This window comes from Prionailurus viverrinus, chromosome B3 (genome assembly GCF_022837055.1).
Source record: "Prionailurus viverrinus isolate Anna chromosome B3, UM_Priviv_1.0, whole genome shotgun sequence".
In the NCBI taxonomy this organism is placed as follows: domain Eukaryota; kingdom Metazoa; phylum Chordata; class Mammalia; order Carnivora; family Felidae; genus Prionailurus; species Prionailurus viverrinus.
The window spans coordinates 56582505-56600909 of record NC_062566.1 but is presented as its reverse complement, the minus strand read 5'-3'; the positions used below and the strand labels follow the sequence as shown (position 1 = coordinate 56600909).

At 45.0% G+C, this 18405-nt stretch overlaps 1 protein-coding gene across 1 annotated transcript in view; it reads right to left on the bottom strand.

Annotated features, from left to right (window-relative positions):
• The window catches only part of PLA2G4E (phospholipase A2 group IVE), a 55271-nt gene extending 42844 nt beyond the window's left edge, over positions 1-12427 (bottom strand). The window contains exon 1 of the mRNA XM_047862712.1: positions 12223-12427. Within this exon, the coding sequence (XP_047718668.1) occupies positions 12223-12402 (180 nt within the window). The 5' untranslated portion in view covers positions 12403-12427. The remainder of the gene's footprint in view (positions 1-12222) is intronic.
• Between the last annotated feature and the right edge of the window lie 5978 nt (positions 12428-18405).

Sequence of the window (18405 nt, the reverse complement as noted above, 5' to 3'; positions counted from 1 at the left end):
GGTCTCTTGTTGGTCTTTAACTCTGCAAGTCACCCCTATAATACATCTACCTCCCACTCACATACCTATTGCCTTTGTGACACCCCAGCATAGGTAAAGCCTTTCCAAGTCATGGGAGGAGTGATGATCGCCTTCACCACTCCATTTCAACACCAGGTAAACTGGGATGGAAAAGAGCATTGGTTACTGTTGCTGCCTAGAGCTGGGGCAGAGGAAGCTCACCCCTTCTCCTGGCTAGGGTTGGAAACAGGCAGCCATCCTCAACCTGTGAGTAAGGCTGAGTTGACGGAAGGGAAAGGCAGGCAGGATGGGGCAGGCCCACGAGGCAATGCATAAGAAGAAGCAGGTGGCAGAAGGACCACAGGAAATGGAAATAGTATCCTAAGCAGGCTGGGATAAGAATTCACAAATGAGCTCAACATTTGACTTTTGGGATGACCTTTTAACCCAAAGACATCCAGCTGCAAGAGGATGGAAGGAGGGAGGAAGAAATTGCTTCCCAGTCCAAATAAAACAGCCTCCCACAAAGTACATCTTCCTAGCTTAGCCTATAATTTCAGTTTCTCCTTTTAAAAAAATATTAAGCAATTTTATGACATGCAAAATGTATAAAGAATAATAAAGTAAACATCTATGAATCCACTACTCAGAGTAAAAAATAAAACAGTGGTAACATAGTCATTTCCCCTCTCCTCAGGGGAGAACCACAACCCTGGATTTCTAGCCATCATTCCAAGGCATTTCTTTATTCTTTTTCTTTAAAAAAATTTTTTTAATGTTTATTTATTTTTGAGAGAGAGAGATAAAGAGAGGGTTAGCTGGAGAGAGGTGGACAGGATCCGAAGCAGGCTCTGTGCTGACAGCAGCAAGTCAAAGGTCGGGCTAGAACTCATGAACCATGAGATCATGACCTGAGCCAAAGTTGGACACTCAACCGATTGAGCCACCCAGGCGCCCCTCTTTATTTCTTTTCTAAATATGTCTGTATTTCTATTTGGTATCACTTTACATGTTTTAGACTTTATATAAGTGGTATCACATAAAGGATATGCATTCTACAGTAAACTTGGATTTTTTTCCCCCCAACCAGATATTATGTTTACAGGATTTGCCTATATTGGTAAATACAGATCTTGCTCCTTGATTTTTCATGGCTGTAAAGTACACCACAACTTATCTGCATGTTTTGTGTGATGGACATTTAAGTTGTATCTAAGTTTTGCTATTACTGTATTTCATCAATTCTAAGGCATGCGTTTTTCACATTTAAAAATCTCTGGATTAAGAGATACTTATTGAAAACAACAATGGGAAGGTGCATGGGTGGCTCAGTTGGTTAAGCATCTGACTTCAGCTCAGGTCATGATCTCATGGTTGGTGAGTTCGAACCCTGCATTCGGCTCTGTGCTGACGGCTCAGAGCCTGGAGCCTGCTTCGGACTCTGTGTCTCCCTCTCTCTCTCTGCCCCTTCCCTCCTTCACATTCTCTCTCTCTCTTTCTCCTTTTCTCTCTCTCTCTCTCTCTCTCAAAAATAAACATTTGAGAGAGAAAGAGAGAGAAAGACAGACACAGAGACAGAGCATGAGCAGAGTAGGGGTAGAGAGAGACAGAGTCACAGAAGCAGGCTCCAGGCTCTGAGCTGTCAGTACAGAGCCACACGAGGGGCTCAAAGTCATGAGCTGTGAGATCATGACCTGAGCCAAAGTCAAATGCTTAACCGACTGAGCCACCCAGGCTCCCCAACATAAAAAAAAAATCTTTTTAAAAACAACAATGGGGGCGCCTGGGTGGCGCAGCCGGTTAAGCGTCCGACTTCAGCCAGGTCACGATCTCGAGGTCCGTGAGTTCGAGCCCCGCGTCAGGCTCTGGGCTGATGGCTCAGAGCCTGGAGCCTGTTTCCGATTCTGTGTCTCCCTCTCTCTCTGCCCCTCCCCCGTTCATGCTCTGTCTCTCTCTGTCCCAAAAATAAATAAATGTTGAAAAAAAAAATTAAAAAAAAAAAAAAAAAAACAACAATGGGTTATACTTTAATTGGCGATATTTTCCCTTAGTGAATGTTATACCTTAGATTCAATGAAGAATAGTGCCAAAAACACTACAGCATTCCTGTATGTGTTGTGTTTCTTTAGTGTATATCCCCCTGGAAGTAGAAATTGCTTAGTTATAAGGTATATTACCAACAATTTTGCCAAAAATTGTTCCCCAGATATTGCCAAATTGTTCCCCAAAGTATTTTTACTGATTTATACTCCCACCACCATGGAAAAGGGTTCCCATTAGTGTATACCCAGGATTATCAACTGACTTTCTGAGTTTTGTTAATCCAGTGGGTATGAAATGGTATCTCATTGTGGTTTTAATGTGTATTTCCTGATTATTAGTAATCTTGGGCATCTTTTCAAGATCCTTTACTTTCTCTTACCCATATTCTTGGGACTCTCTATTGATTCCCCTGCCTCAGTCCTCCTTCACCATAGTCAAACCAACCACCATCAATATTTATCAGGATACAACAGGAATTATCAGAAGCTATAAAATTATTTGTGCCCAAGTAATTCTACTCTTGGAATTCTTGGAAACTCACACTGAGAGAAGAAAATGCTACATGCTTAAAAATGTTAATTGTATCTAAATTTTTAATGGTTAAGAGTTGAAAATCATCCCAAAGTTCAATATTGGTAGATATTTTAATAAATAATGGCATATTCCTATGATTAAATTCTATGCAGTCATTAGAAAGAGAACTATAGGGGCTTCTGGGTGGCTCAGTCAGTTAAGCGTCTGATTTTGGCTTAGGTCATGATCTCACTGTTTGGTTCATAGGTTAGAGGCCTACATCGGGCTCCTCACTGACAGTGCTGAGGCTGCTTGGAATTTTCTCTCTCCTCTCTCTCTCTGACCCTCTCCCACTCATGTGTCCTCTCTCTCAAAATAAATAAATAAACTTAAAAGAAAAAGAAAGATAACTATAAAAAGAGTGTATGTACGTGTCTGTTTGAACTTAGGGCATAAGGATGGCTGATTAAAAAATAATCAGGGGCGCCTGGGTGGCACAGTTGGTTAAGCGTCCGACTTCAGCCAGGTCACGATCTCGCGGTCCGTGAGTTCGAGCCCCGCGTCAGGCTCTGGGCTGATGGCTCAGAGCCTGGAGCCTGTTTCCGATTCTGTGTCTCCCTCTCTCTCTGCCCCTCCCCCGTTCATGCTCTGTCTCTCTCTGTCCCAAAAATTAAAAAAAAAAAAAAATCAAAAAATTGTAAATTTTCCTATAAAAATCATAACCACAAGAGAAAATGAGATCCCATGTACAATAGCAATGAAAGTATAATAAGTAAACCTGGGGCAAAATAAATAAGAGATTTACATGTGAAAAAAATGATAGCATTACAAATTAATAGGGGAAAAGATGGATTATTTGATATTATGTTGGAAAATTACTTTCTAAAAAAAAGTAACTATTTTGCCATCTGGAGAAAGAATAAACTGGATCCATACCTTACTCTTTACATTAAAATAAATTAGTTATTGCTTTATCATCATTAGTTAGGAAACAAGACACAAAACTGAGATGCAATGAAGGAAACAAATTGATAATTCTGACTACATACATATTAAATTTCTCTGTGTCAAAACAACCATAAATAATAATAAAAGGCTAATTTGTAAAAATATTTGTCAATTTCATGAAGGGGGTAATTTTCCAGTAAAGAAAAAGCTCTTTAAAATATTAAAAAGCAAACAATGCAATAGAAAAATTGATACAAGATACAAACATCATGGTACTTATGCATATTTCAGTACCTCCCCAACTTTGGTAAACGCTGGAATCACCTGGAGATCATTAAACAAATATTGATGCCTGGCTCCCTGATATCTGATATAATCGATGTGACATGTGAGTTGGACATTGGGATTTTTTTTTTAATGAAATTTATTGTCAAATTGGTTTCCATACAATACCCAGTGCTCATCCCAAAAGACATTGAGATTTTTAAAAGCTTCCCTGGTGATTCTAATGTTCAACAAAGTTGGGATCATTGGAATATGCAATAAGCCTATAAAAGATTACCACTAATAATAAGAATGTAAATTAAAACAACAAAGTGATTCCATTTTTCATTTATCAGATTGGCAGGGGTGAAACGATAAAGCTTCACGTTGGTCAGGGTGTGGGGAAGACTATAAGACTTTGATGATAGAATGTAAATTGGCATAGACTTTTTGGAGGGCAATTTGGTAATCTTCATTAATATTTAAAACTTGCATGAACTTATATTCTGCAATTCTATTTCTAGGAATTTATTGTACATAAACTCTCACACAAATCCTCAGTGATGTTCAATGTAACATTATTTCTGTAACTGCTTTTCATTTCTGTTGTTGTTTGTTTATTTAGCCTAACAAGGGCTGTGATTTAGAAGCCATTGATGGATGGAGATAGTAATCATCCCCTTCTTAATATATCCATGGCATTTGGGCCTCGGACATTGCTGAGTGGAGCTGGGTAGTACTCTCTTCCTTAGGAATCTCATTGCATCCATAAATTTAAGTAGAAGCAAAGAAGTCTCTTGGTGGAAAAAGAAGGTTGGGACCCTAACCTCTTTCCACTGGGTATTGAAATTATTGAAATGTGTATGATGAACTGAGGAGATCTTCAAGAAAACCATTGAGGCCAGATGGCAAGGAAGGACAATGGGAGTCCCAGAGAGGAAACGCCCATAAAGATGAGAGGAGGTTGGACCAGTGTCTAGGACTCAGTTTTAGGGCTTAGTTTATTGGAATCTAAGGTACAGGAGTAATGTTGAGACTCCTTTGCTCACCTTGCTACGATGGGTCTATTTGTGGGGGAACAGATTCCCTGTGTGTGGGGGGTTGAGAGAACCTTATTACCAGGTGATAGTTGGTAATCTGGTAACTTGGCTGGGGGCGAGGGGGTTCTCTTCATTAATCCTGTCAGGGCAGGTGCATTCCTTAGTCTGGGCAAGTCAGCAGAGATACCTCTGAGGAGAAGTCTAGAGTCAGCAGACAAGTGAGAGGGAAACTGTCTCAGTGACAGGGACACCAGCCTGGGAATTCTGAGCTGCTTGGAGTAGAATCTTGGGGAAATAGTGCTATCTCTCTGCCAAGCTGGCAAAGAGGAGAGAGGAATCATTGTAATTCGGATATTAATGGCATATTTTCTAGGCTTTGAGGTAATACTCATAGCATCAAAAATTGGCAGATATGATCATGCTCGGATGGTGTGATAATTGTAGCCATTTTTTTAATCTTTTTTTTTTTAAAGCAAAGGAAAATGATTACCATTTGCTGATAGGTAGGAAAGTTCTTACAATACGAGCTCAATATTGCATGTATACATATATGTATATGTAAATAATACTGATTTCTATGTATGTATGTGCGTAGAAAAAAGAACTCAAAGGAAATATATCAAGGCTTCAAGAAGTTATCTCTGGATGATGAGATTATTGGGAATGTTTATTTTCTTTATTAAACTTAAAATATTTTCTAATGTCTACACTGAACAAGTGTTACATGCTCTTGGTAGTCAGAAAACCAACTTTTAGAAAAAGTAGAATTGTTGTATGTTAGGTAAATAGATAAAATGATATATGTTAAATAACATGTTATATGTTTAGGAAAAAAAAGAGACAGGGAAAGAAAACTGCTGTATTTCATGCTATGTGCCAGGTCACCATACTAGATATCTGCATATGTTAACTGTAAAAAGTACATAGGTATATTCTTTTATGCATATTCTCTGAGAGCAACAGGAAGCACTGAGTAAGGACAGAGTCAGGCAAGTCTGTTCGGGGGAGGAATTTTTCTTCAAGTGCTCAGAGGCCCTCTCCTCCTCCTCCCACCTCACCATCTGGATCCTCCTCTTTCCCCCAGCTGGGCCATCCACCAAGGGATAAGGCAGAGAGCAAAGCCATGGCTCATGGAAAACTTAACCGAAGCAGATAGTGGAGCCCAGGACAGCAGGGTCCTGAAACTGCTGAATATGGAAACTGACTCAGGGTATGAAAAGAGCTGTCAATTAGAGAAAAGGATTGCATTGATGTGTCACGCCTGATGGTGGAAATGGGCCTTTGTGGGTGGGTAGACTTGACCTCAGTGTAAGTAAGAACTTAGTCATATGGGAAGTATTAAATTTCCATTGCTGGAATTATCCAAGGGGTACTTGCACAGAGGAGATTCCTCTGTTGTGCAGGAAATTTCTCTAGAATCTAGATGGTCTGTTTCAGCTTTGAGATTCTGTTACTCTCTATCCAGCCTTGCCCTAGATCCAGGGCACTGTTTGTTAATCCCTGCAGCCACTTGACAAGCCTATGGGAGAGGCCTTCCGACAGTCACACATATAAGCAACTCCAGTGGTGGGAATTTCACTAGGAAGAGAGGGGAGGGAGGGGCAGGGCCAGCCTGGCCTGGTGGGGGAGATATTAGGGGAAAGTGGACCTTTGGGCCCCCATAGGTCAAGGTCTATGGGTGGCCATCCATTCCACCGTCCTTATACCCAGCCCTGGCACTCACCTTGCAGGGCGACTTTGACAGAAATACAGAACTTTTGTCCTGCACAGCTCTCACCTGCCCACCGACACACCCTCATAAGTAGCAGGTATTAACATAGCACCTGCAATGTACAAGTGGAAGATACCAGAACCAAACCAAACCAGCCATCAAACAAACAACAACAACCACCACAAAGCAAAGAGGCCACTGACAAAATACAACAGCAACAAAATTTCACAGGCCAGCTAGAGACAACACCAACAGACAAATGTAGAGGAAAGAAGAGTTTTGGAGTCAGAGAGGCTTGAATCTGCATCTTGGCTGTGACACTGACTCGTTGGGTAGCATTAGGCAATTACTTTATCTCTCTGAGACTCATTTTCATGATCTGTAAAGTGACGTTAATAGTACCTATTTCGCAGGATTGTTGTCAAGAAATGCACACGCACGTATGCATACATGGCACGCAGAGTCTGGCATGTCATAAACCTCAACAAATTATAGCTATTCCTATTTTTATTGTTTTTGCTATGAAACAAATAAATTGGGAAGAACCAGCTATAAGTGCACTCGGAAGGCAAAGAACCTACAGATCAGTTGGAGCTGGAGAAGTCAAAGAAAGCTTTGTTCATTGACGGCAATGTGCTTTAAGCACCTATTAGTGCTAGGTGCCATGCTGTAGGTTCTGGGTGTCAAAACAGATGCGGCACCTGCTCTTCCGTGATGTACACTTGCTAGGCAATGAGCAAGAAGTAGAAAGGAATTTATAGTTATAAATTGTGATAAGTCTGATCAAGGAACAGCACAGGGTGCTATAAAAGACACTAGAAGTGGGGTGCCTGAGTAGCTTAGTCGGTTAGGCATCTGACTCTTTTTATTTTTTAATGTTTATTTTTGAGAGAGAGAGAGAGTCAGAGTGCGAGTGGGAGAGGGGAGAGAGAGGGAGACACAGAATCTGAAGCAGGTTCCAGGCTCTGAGCTGTCAGCACAGACCCCGATGCAGGGCTTGGACTCATGAACAGCGAGATCACGACCTGAGCCGAAGTCGGATGCTTAACCAACTGAACCACCCAGGTGCCCCTGTGTCCGATTCTTGATTTCAGCTCAGGTCATGATCTCACGGTTCATGAGTTCGAGCCACACATCAGGGTCTGTGTTGACAATGCAGAGCCTGCTTAGGATTCTCTCTTTCCCTCTTTCTCTACCCCCACTCCAATTGCTCTCTAAGAAACTTAAAAAAAAAAAAAGACACTAGCAGAGGGTACCTGATTTTGATTGTGGGAAGAATCAGGGATGACCTCTTGGAGGAAGCAGACTTTTTTTTTTTTTTTCTTCACATTTATTCAATTTTGAGACACAGAGAGAGACCGAGAGCACAAGCTAGGGAGGGGCAGAGAGAGAGGGAGACATAGGATCTGAAACAGGCTCCAGGCCCTGAGCTGTCAGCACAGAGCCTGATGCGGGGCTCAAACTCACAAACTGCAAGGTCATGACCTGAGCTGAAGTCAGATGCTTAACTGACTGAGCCACCCAGGCGCCCCACTGGAGGAAACAGTCTTTAAGGTAAACCTAAAGGCAGATCAGAGTTCGTCCCGTGTGGGCTGCAGGCACAGCACATGCAAGGTGCCGAGAGGTGGTAAAAGCTGGCGCATCTAGGAGCTGAACATGTGTGTCTGGAGCATCGTAAGTAGGGAGTGATTGGGTGAGAAATGTCTGGGAAGGTGGGCAGTTGGCTGAATCACATGAGGCCTTGAAAGACTTGGTAAGGATTTGGTATTTTATCCTGAGGGATTGGATGCCACTGACGGATGTTAAGCAGAGAAGTGATGTGAGGGAAATCACTGGCTACCGTGTGGGGATTGGAGGGGACAAGACTAGAGGTGGGAAGGTGAGCTGCGGTGGTTCAGATGGGAAATGGTGCCTTGAGCCAGGGTGAGGGGCAGAGATGGACAGAAGTGGTGAGATGCTAGAGGGATTTCGAGGCAGATCCTACACGGTAGGAAGATGGATTAGATATGAAGGGCAGAGCAGGGGCGTCCAGTGGGCTTCAGTCACCCGGCCAGGAAAGGTGTAACCATAGAGGTGGTCCTGAAGGGCGATCCACCAAGTAGCAGAGTAGAGGGCAGGTGGGGAGAGACTGGAGAACTGAGCCCTGAGCTGGGCCTGAAAGAGGCCCAGCAGGAGGATGGAAGGGAGAACATTCCAGGAGGGGAAGCTGCAGAATCCAGGAGAAGAGCTGGGAATGAGCTTGCCTCATGCCAGGTGGGCGGCACCGGGCGGCACCGAGTCAGTGAGCCCTGCCAGGAGAGAAGGGTGGGCACGGGGCCACAGGGCATGTGACAGGAACAGGGAAGCAGCAGGGGTGGGGCCCGATTTCGCCAGGCCTCTGGAGCCAGGAGGTATCAGCCTTGATGTCAGAGATAACGAGAGCTGTGTGGGCTCCTAGGCCAGCAGCCAGCCAGCTGGCCAGGCAGCGGCCCATTTCTCAGTGCTCCAGGTCTATGCCAGACAAGACATGAATACGTGGCACAAAATTTGTGCTTTTTACTGATAACCTACTCTGATGATAGCGTGGGACATTTATAGAGAAAGTCTCTGGGCTCCCAGGACACCACCTCCTCCTTGGCTTCTTCCAATCTCACTGGCTGACTGTTCTGTCTGCCCCCCCTTGCCAGCTCTTCTGCCTCCACCAGGCATCCCGAAAGTGGGAAGCAGAGCTCACAAACTCATGCCTCTTCTCTTCCGTCTCTTCATCCCATCCTTTGGAGATCTCATCCAGTTCTGTGGCTTTAAAAATCATCTATACTCTGCTTTATGTATTAAACGGTTTATCTTCCTACCCTATCTCCTGAGTACCTGAGGCTGCCCACCTGACATCTCTACTTGGGTAAATAACAGGCATCTCAAATTTATTTACGTATTTATTTTTTTAATGTTTATTCATTTTTTGAGAGACAGAGCACAAGCAGGAGGGGGCAGCAGAGGGGCAGAGAGAGGGAGACACAGAACCCAAAGCAGGCTCCAGGCCCTGAGCTGTCAGCACAGAGCCCGATGCAGACCTCGAACTCATGAATTGCAAGATCATGACCTGAGCTTAAGCTGGTCGCTTAACCTACTGAGCCACCCAGGTGCCCCAGGCATCTCAAATTTAAAACTTCCAAGGGCCTCCTGGGTATCTCAGTCAGTTAAGCATCCAACTCTTGATCTCTGCTTGGGTCATGATCTCGCAGTTCATGAGATCGAGCCCCGCATCAGGCTCTGTACTGACAGTGCTGAAATCTCTCTGCTTGGGATTCTCTCTCCCTCTCTTTCTCTCTCTGCCCTTCCCCTGTTCACTCTCTGTCTCAAAATAAATAAATAAACATAAAAACAACAAATGTCTGAGACAGAAACCTCCAGTCCCCTCCACCTCAACCTGTTTCGCACTTTTGTGAGTAAGTGTACCTTCCACTTGCTAAGGCAAAAACCTAGGAGACATCACTGATGTCTTATTTAGCATCCAATCTATCAATAAGTCCTGTAAGTTCTGCCTCCTGAAAAATCCAGAATCTGTCCACTTCTGCTGTCCACCGCCACCAATCAATCCTCCACCATTTTCTCCTGGACTGCAGCTAAAACCTCCTCACTTGTCTCCCTGGGTCCCCTCTTGTCTGCCAGGCAGCCCATTCTCCACAGACAAGCCAAAGTGATCCGTGTAAAACACAAATCAAACAAAGTCGAACTTCAGATTAAAACCTTTCAGTGGCTTCTCACTGCTTCAGAATGACACGAGAGCCACCTCCGTAGCATCTGGGCCAGCCTAAGACTCTGACCTCATCTTCTACCACCAACTTCTCCCTCTCTTTCCCTGCTCTCTGCTGCCCCAGACACATTGGTTTTCTCTCTGCTTCCAGAACAGATCAACCTTGTGCCCATCTCAACAGGGCCTTTGCCCTTAGCATTTGCTCTCTCTGGAACATTTTCCCACCATTCTTCTCACTGTTCGGGTCTCGGTTCAAATGTTACCATCCTACTGAGGTCCTCTCCTTGCTGCCAGTCCCTCATTATCACATATTTTGTTCTGCTCTCTGTGACATGGATATAGTCATCTATTTACTTATTGTCTATCTCCCCCATTAGAATGTAAGTTTCAGGAGGGTTGGATCTTGTCTGACCTGCTCAGTGCTCTGTCTCCCACTCTTAGGACAACACTGGGAACACAGTAGGAGCTCAATAAATATTGGTTCAACCAATGAATAAGTGCTCCAGATGTGGTTCCTGGTCTTCTCGAGATGAGAGAGGCGTAACAAGCCACGGGAAGAGTTACCTAAGAATCCAGTGCAGGAAGTGGTGACTCTGAAAACTGATTCAAAGCTAGTCTGATAAACTGATTTTTGCTGAAGTATTGTTGGATGACAATGTGCTACCTAGTAATGCTGGCCTCTAATGGGGATCTAGAAAGAAAAAGGTCTAATCCATATGGTGGTCCTAGAGGGAAACCCTTCAAGGACTAGAACAGGGAGCAGATGAGGAGCTATTTGAAAACTGGTGGGTGCTCCCCAAGGACTGAAAGGTTACAGGAATGGTGGGAAGGGTGTGGGGCAGGGAGGTTGAGGGAAGCACTAGGGTGGGAGCCTTGACCACTCTTCACTTGTGACTCTGAGAGGAGTCACTGGCAGGGGTCCTGGTGATTGTATGGGGCAGTCAGCCTGGTCAAGAGGTAGAGTGGTATGCTTGGGAGGATTGGGAGGATTGGTCATCCCCCCAGCAGCCCTCAGTCGCCTTGCGTGGTGGAAGCTGGTTGACAACCACAGCTATGATGTGGGGCCTATCGGGTCCAGGCAAGTGAACCCAGGGTCAAGGCCCAGGATGGACCCACCAAGCTGGGGCCAGAAAGAGGGTGAGGTAGAGACAGGCCTATAGGAGGCAAAGAGACCAGTGCTCCTCATGAGCGAGGTGCAGGCCCACAGGAGGAAGAGGCTTATGGCTGCAGAAGTCAGCCTGGCGCCATTGCTGAGAATGTAGCTGCCAGAAGGATACAAGAACCTTGACTCCTCTCCAGTCACTGAGCCTCTGTAGGAAGCTCACACACTCACCCAGAGTAGAAGCTGGTGGGCAGATCTGGATCCACTGAGAATTACCTACAGACACTGTTCAATTTTTGTAGCCCACTAAATTACCAACGGGACTTACTTATTCAAGGTTTTCTCTTCACTAGCTGATAGGTGGGGCTCCTCAGGAAGGCCAAATCTACACATTCTCCCCAACATTTATGACCCTGCTCTGCCACAGTGCTAATTGTGCGGTTTGAGCACCTACTCTGTGTCAGAGACCCTGCTAGGTCCTTGTCCACTCTCCTCGGGATCATATTAATAGAAACATCTTCCAGCTCAGGTCTCCCTTGGACTGACGAGGTGTGTGACCTCAATCCCGCTGAGCCTCGGTCGCATCAACAAACAGAAATGCTAATCCCTCCCCCAGCAGAGCGTCAGGCACTTGGAATGCACTCCGTACACAGGTGTAGTTGTTTTAGTTAACAGCTCTTGGGGTCAAGGAGGCAGGTGAGGACAGGTAAGGGAGGGTGGGGGTGAAGGGATTCCTCTGGGAAAGAAGGAAATCCACAAAAATAAGCTTCTTAACTCTATGGTGATGCAGGTGATCTTATTCGGAGCCAGCAAAGTCGGGGTAAAATTTAAGGAGCTAGGAACCTTCTAGCCAGGAACGCAGACATACCTGAGAGCCCCCAAGGGCCGTGGGAAGCAGAGGTGGGAGACTGGGAGTTTCCAGGTCCTGTGTGTGCTCAAACTCACCGACATTTCTTTCCGACCTGCTCTCTTCAGCCCCCTGTAGCTCCTGTGGGGCAAACACATCAGTTCCCAGGCCCGGACAGCTTTCTGAGCTCTGGAGAGTCATTAAGGCAGCGTCCCCTTCACTGGGGCTCAGCACAGGCTGTGTGGAGGTGGGGCTAGTCCTTCATGGCGAGGTGTCTGAACATCCTCAGGAAATTTGAAGGGAGTTTTGCAAGAACGTGGAAGCAATGCCATTGGATTCCTCCCGAAGATAAATAAGCCTGATGAATTATTAAGGAGGTGAAAGAAGTCAGGGCTTAGCTAAAAGAATCCCACATTTCTGTGAATATTTCAACCACTCCGGACCTATTTTGGCGAAGAGACTGTTCTTGTGTGAAAAGCCTGGAGGGAGCTAGAATTACGCTCACCTAGGGCGGCTCTTGGTTAAGGGAGGCCTGCCTTTCTGAGCTCGGATCCAGGCTCAGAGATAGCTTCTCACAGCTCAGCAGCTATTTTTAACGTTGTGAAACTCAATATGTCAGTGGGGAGGGCAGGAGGAGGCAGGGCTGGAGGCGAAGTGGCTGAGGCTGTCTGGCCCCTGATGGAGGCGAAGTCACTCTCTGGCTCTTGGCTGACACCCCTCCATCTCTTTATTGAGCCCCGAAAATAGATACCTGGCCTGGTGTTCAGGGCTGACGGAGGGGGGTACAGCCCAGAAGAGAATTTAATAATTTAATCTGTCTCTCGTTTGAGCTCTTTCTTTGATTTAATACAGATGCTGTGTCTGGCAGCTGAAAGAGAATGCATCATAGCTCCGTGGTAAAAATAAAAACACTAAACTAAAAACAAAACCCAAACCCTTGGTATGTTCTGTTTACAAGTGCTTTAAAACGTACATTCAGGGGCTCATTTGGTTAAGTGTCTGCCTTCGGCTCAGGTCATGATCTTGCAGTTCGTGGGTTCGAGCCCTGACTGGGCTCTCTGCTGTCCTTGCAGAACCCGCTTCAGATCCTCTGTCCCCCTTTCTCTCTGCCCCTCCCCTGCTCGTTCTCTCTCTCTCTCTCTCAAGTAAATAAAAAAAAGTAAAATAAAATGTACGTTCAAGGGGTGCCTGGGTGGCTCAGTTGGTTGAACGTTGGACTCTTGATTTCAGCTCAGGTCATGACCAGGGTAGTGGCCATTCAGGCTTTGCACTGCTTAGGGTTCTCTCTCTTTCTCTGCCCCTCCCCCACTCACACACTCTTTTTCTCTAAAAAAATTGAATGTACATTCAAAATGTGTGTCTTTTCATGTCTCTCTGTGTTGGCTCGCAGCGATCCAGCATCCTCTCTAGTTGGGACACCCCATGAGCTCCCCCGTTTCAAGTCTCTCTTTTCCGAGGCCGTGGTTTTCCAGTGGAGACTGTCTCTGGCCTAAGCAGCACTATCAGAAACCCAGCAGCAGGGGTGCCTGGGTGGCTCAGTCGGTTGAGTGTCTGACTTCGGCTCAGGTCATGAGTTTGAGCCCTGCGTCAGGCTCTGTGCTGACAGCTCAGAATTTGGAGCCTGCTTCGGGCTGTGTCTCCCTCTCTCTCTGCCCCTCCCCCACTCACACTGTCTCTCTTTCTCTCAAAAATAAACATTAAAGAAAAGAAAAAAAAAGGAAAGAAACCCAGCAGCAGCCAGACCACAGTCCAACTGACTAGAGTCGTGTGTAAAGTGTCACTTTTCTGTCTGTGCTGGAGAGTAGCACAATTTGCACCCACCTCTCCCCACCCCAAATCTGCCACATGGCATGAGGATTATTTCAAGCTGAAAGGCAAGTGAGGAGAAGCAGATACAGGAAAAGCTCTCTGCCCTCCCCTTATTTGCCTAAAAGCAGGACATGCATTTACAAAGGTGTCCTTCCTCCCCTGTCCACCAGGGAGGATGGAAGTTAATCAGGGAAGGCAACACCAGATCCTCAGCAGCACATTGTACACCTTTTAATAATAACCTTGAGGGGCGCCTGGGTGGCTCAGTCGGTTAAGCGTCCGACTTCGGTTCAGGTCATGATCTCGCGGGTCTGTGGGTTCGAGCCCCGCATGGGGCTCTGTGCTGACAGCTCAGAGCCTGGAGCCTGTTTCAGATTCTATGTCTCCCTCTTCCTCTGACCCTCCCCTGTTCATGCTCTCTCTCTCCCTGTCTCAAAAATAAATGTTAAAAAAAAAATAACCTTGAACAACCTAAGTATATATAATTTTTATTTGTCAATCATATCTCAATAAAACTGGCAAAAAAAAAAAAAAGAAAAAGAAAAAGAAACGAGTCAGGAGGTGACTGGGCAGTGTCCCTAGTGTCACAGTAGTTGAAACTGCCAGCCACTATGGTGGCTTATACTTGAGTCCTGGAGCCTCTCCCTGCAGACCCTCTGGGGCATTAGTGCTGGTGGGGCTCCCCCTCCCCACCCTGGTGAGCAGACCAGAGGAGCCCTCACACCTTTCCCAGATCTGTGTCAGGGAGTATCTGAATGTGTTTTTCTTTTAGAAGTGTTTGAAACAGGCACCTACCTGGGTGCCTCAGCCGGGTAAGCGTCCGACATCAGCTCAGGTCATGATCTCACCGTTTGTGAGTTCGAGCCCCCCATCAGGCTCTTTGCTGACAGCGCCGAGCCTGCTTGGGATTCTCTCTCCATCCCTCCTCAACTTGCACTTTCTCTCTCTATACAAAAATAAGTAAATAAATAAAAAGAAATCTTTATAAAGAATGTCTCCAGGCTTCCCTTGCTTAGTCCCCTGCAAAATCCACCTCCTACATGTTACAAATAAAAGGCAAGCAAACGAACTTCAACCTCTGCCAAAACACATGTTCTTGCCCTGGCAGCTTGTGTCCAGAAACCCCTGAGGGCCCCTGGGCCCCCTCCCCACCAGTCCTGCAGAAGGTCCCATTCCCCTGAGCTGCAGCGTGGCCCAGGGTTCCTGGTGATGCTGGCCCAGAATGGCTTAGATCAGCATTGTTCCTAACAGAAAATGTGTTCTAAACTTAAATATATACACAATTAAATATTTATAACGGCTCCCCGTCCGCACCCATTACAGCTGGTCTTGCTGTGCTCATTTCTGCCTATGTGGCCTTCTCCCTCATGTAAGGAAGGGAATGTGTTTGGGCAAAGTGTGCCGCCCAGGACAGGGACTTGATAAATGCTGATGAGAAAGGACACAATGGGAAAGTGGAAGATGATTTGAAGACATAACAGCATTTAAGGGCGAGCGGTGACAGAATAAACTGAGGCAGTTACTAGGGACAACATATGTGGCCCCGCTGTGTGGCCTTAACATGCATCTGCTTTACAATGTGGAGGAAGTTTTGACTTCGTTCTGTTAAATATAAGCATCTTAATGAGAAGTATACTAGTGTTGATGAATTTTTTTCTAGAAAATGCTTTACGAGGGGCACCTGGGTCCCTCAGTCTGTTGCGCCTCTGACTCTTGATTTCGGCTCAGGTCATCATCTCACAGTACGTGGGATCTAGCCCCAGTGTGGGGCTATGTGCAAACAGCACAGAGCCTGCTTGGGATTTTTTCTCTTCCCCTCTCTCTGCCCCTCCCTGGCTCATGCTTGCTCATGCACTACACACCCCCCCTCAAAATATATAAATAAACACTTTTAAAAAAAGAAAAGAAAATGTTTTATGAAAAAAAGCCTAAAATTGATAATAGGAGTGGGAAATGGAAATCAGAGAAGGGGAGGTGAGGCTTATATCCCTGTCCTGTTCCAGTTGCTTATAATGGGAATGTATTTTTAAATTTACATAACAATACATAAATTTATGTAAATTTAACATTTTAAATAAGAAAGGGAAAAAAGTACTTTTCTGAGCAAATTCAATCAAACCAATTTAATTTCTTGATCGATTTTTCAATAGAATAATATTGAGCTGGTTTTCTATTTACTTTCATTAGAATCAAGTCTTTTCAGTGGGCCATGAAAATTTGCCTATTATAGTGGCGGGCAGGACGAGGTTTTCCTCTACTTGTCTTAAGTTCTTGGCTGGAGCTCCAGAACAAATTCAAGGCTACTAGAGGGGAGGTGGGTGGTGTGGGTGATGGCCATTAAGGAGGGCATTTTTCGGGATGAGTACTGGGTGTCATATGTAAGAGATGAGTGAATCACTGGGTTCTACTCCTGAAGCCAAGACTACACTCACTTGAATAAAAAAAAAAAAAAAAGAAAAAGACAAATTAACAAGAGAAAAACACAAATTGAAATAGGTTAAAACACAAAAAATAAAAAAACACGTACAAGGGAACCCTCACAAGAAAAACGAAGATCTAAAGAAATAGAGCCAAACACTTACAGACTAAGTTGGACAAAGGGTAGTAAGTTGTGAAAATGTGGCAAGATAAAGGGGCGTGAGCTAGGGCAGTTAATCGTGGAAAAGTAACTAGAAAGATAAGGTTTTAAAGCATATTTTGTGCAAAGGTTTACAGAGTGATGAGTATGCTCTGTGTACTTTCCAGTTTACGACTTCATGCCTTTTCATTTTTAGTTTTATTTATTTATTTATTTTGTCATCGGGCAACGAAGTCCCCTGGTGGTGGCTGCCTGAACTGTAACCATGCCTCTTAGAAGTTAATTGTCTGCTTTTCAAACCAAGCATTGTATCAAGTGTCACAACCCAGGATGTAATTTTGACTTGAACCAGAGACATTTATATAAATAAAACTGCTCCGTCTTAATCTCACAATCAGAACACAGATCCATGTCGAAAATAATGATAAAACATTAAAAATAACAACTCTCATTTATTGAGTACCTGTGTGTCAGATATTAGAGCAACTTCATCACATAGAGTGTGCTGTGTAATCCTTACAGCAAGGCTATGACATGGTTATTGTTTCCTTTTAGAGTTGAGAAAACAGACTAACAGAAATTCGATAATCCTCTCACGACTCCAGAGCTTTCCCACAATCCTAGTCTCTAACGCCTTCTACAATGGGAGGCGCCTCACTGTTCATGGCTCACTCAAGGGTCATTCCCTCTAGACCGGACCCTTCCCTAAGGAGGGCTGGAGCTGGAGAAGAGCCTGTGCTTCCTTCTGTGGCTCTCAGGTGGGAGGCAAATGCTTCTAGCTCTTCTTCCCACATCTCTCTCTGCTGATGAGGGAGAGACACGCACTCCCGCTTTCTCTTGTCCATTTACACAAGGGGGACACATTTTTTTATCAGTAGAGCCTTAAGACATTTATTGGGTCATGTTGTACTAGTGGATGGGTTAATACACCTAAAGGTCAAGAGTCATGTGGTATTTTCTCCAGCTCCCTGCATCAGCACAATGTCAGCTCAGCCTGTCCTCTGTCCTGCTTACTGCTCATGACCAGGTGTTAGGATAACAAACTTTTCCTGGTATGCTCGGATTTTCCACATTTTTGCACTGAAGTTCCCAGGTCCCAGGAACTCCCTCAGTCTCAAGCAGGGTGACTTTCCCTTCCAGTCCTGGGCAGTTTGGACCCAAATTGCAACACAGATTCAGCTGTTCTAGAGCCTGTGGGGAGATGAGACATTCTTTAGGCCTCCTGGTTTGTGACATGTCTGCCAATCCAGTAGCTACTAGAGCTCAGCACTGGGAATGAGAATTATGGGGGGCTTGTTCAGCCTCCAAGGATGGGCTTTGGCAGTACACGGGGTGGCCCAGCATGTGGTTTCTGCAGGAGTCCTGGGTTCTGATCCTGGCTCTACCTCTCTTGCTGGCTCTGTAGACTTGGTCAAGTTATTTCATGGACTCTCTACCCCCCAACCTACACAGTACCTACCTCTCACCCCACAACTTACTTCTCAGAACAGTACCTACCTCATGGGGATAGTGTGAGAATTAAATAAGAAAATGCAAACATTTAGAAATGTTCAGCTCATGAGCTTCCAGATCAGGTGTGGAAACACCTTCCTGTTGGCTGCTGTGATGGCATCCCGGATATTGATCCTGGCTCTTCTATTTATTTTTATTATGAAATGTTTCATAATACAAAAGAATATATATCATGCGCACTCACATATTTGATGTCAAAAGTCATAAAACACATATGCCCAAGTACTCACCACCCCTACCACTCCAGCTGGTGACACAGTATATTGCCAACGCTTTTAAAGCTCCTGTGTGTCTCTGTGTAATCA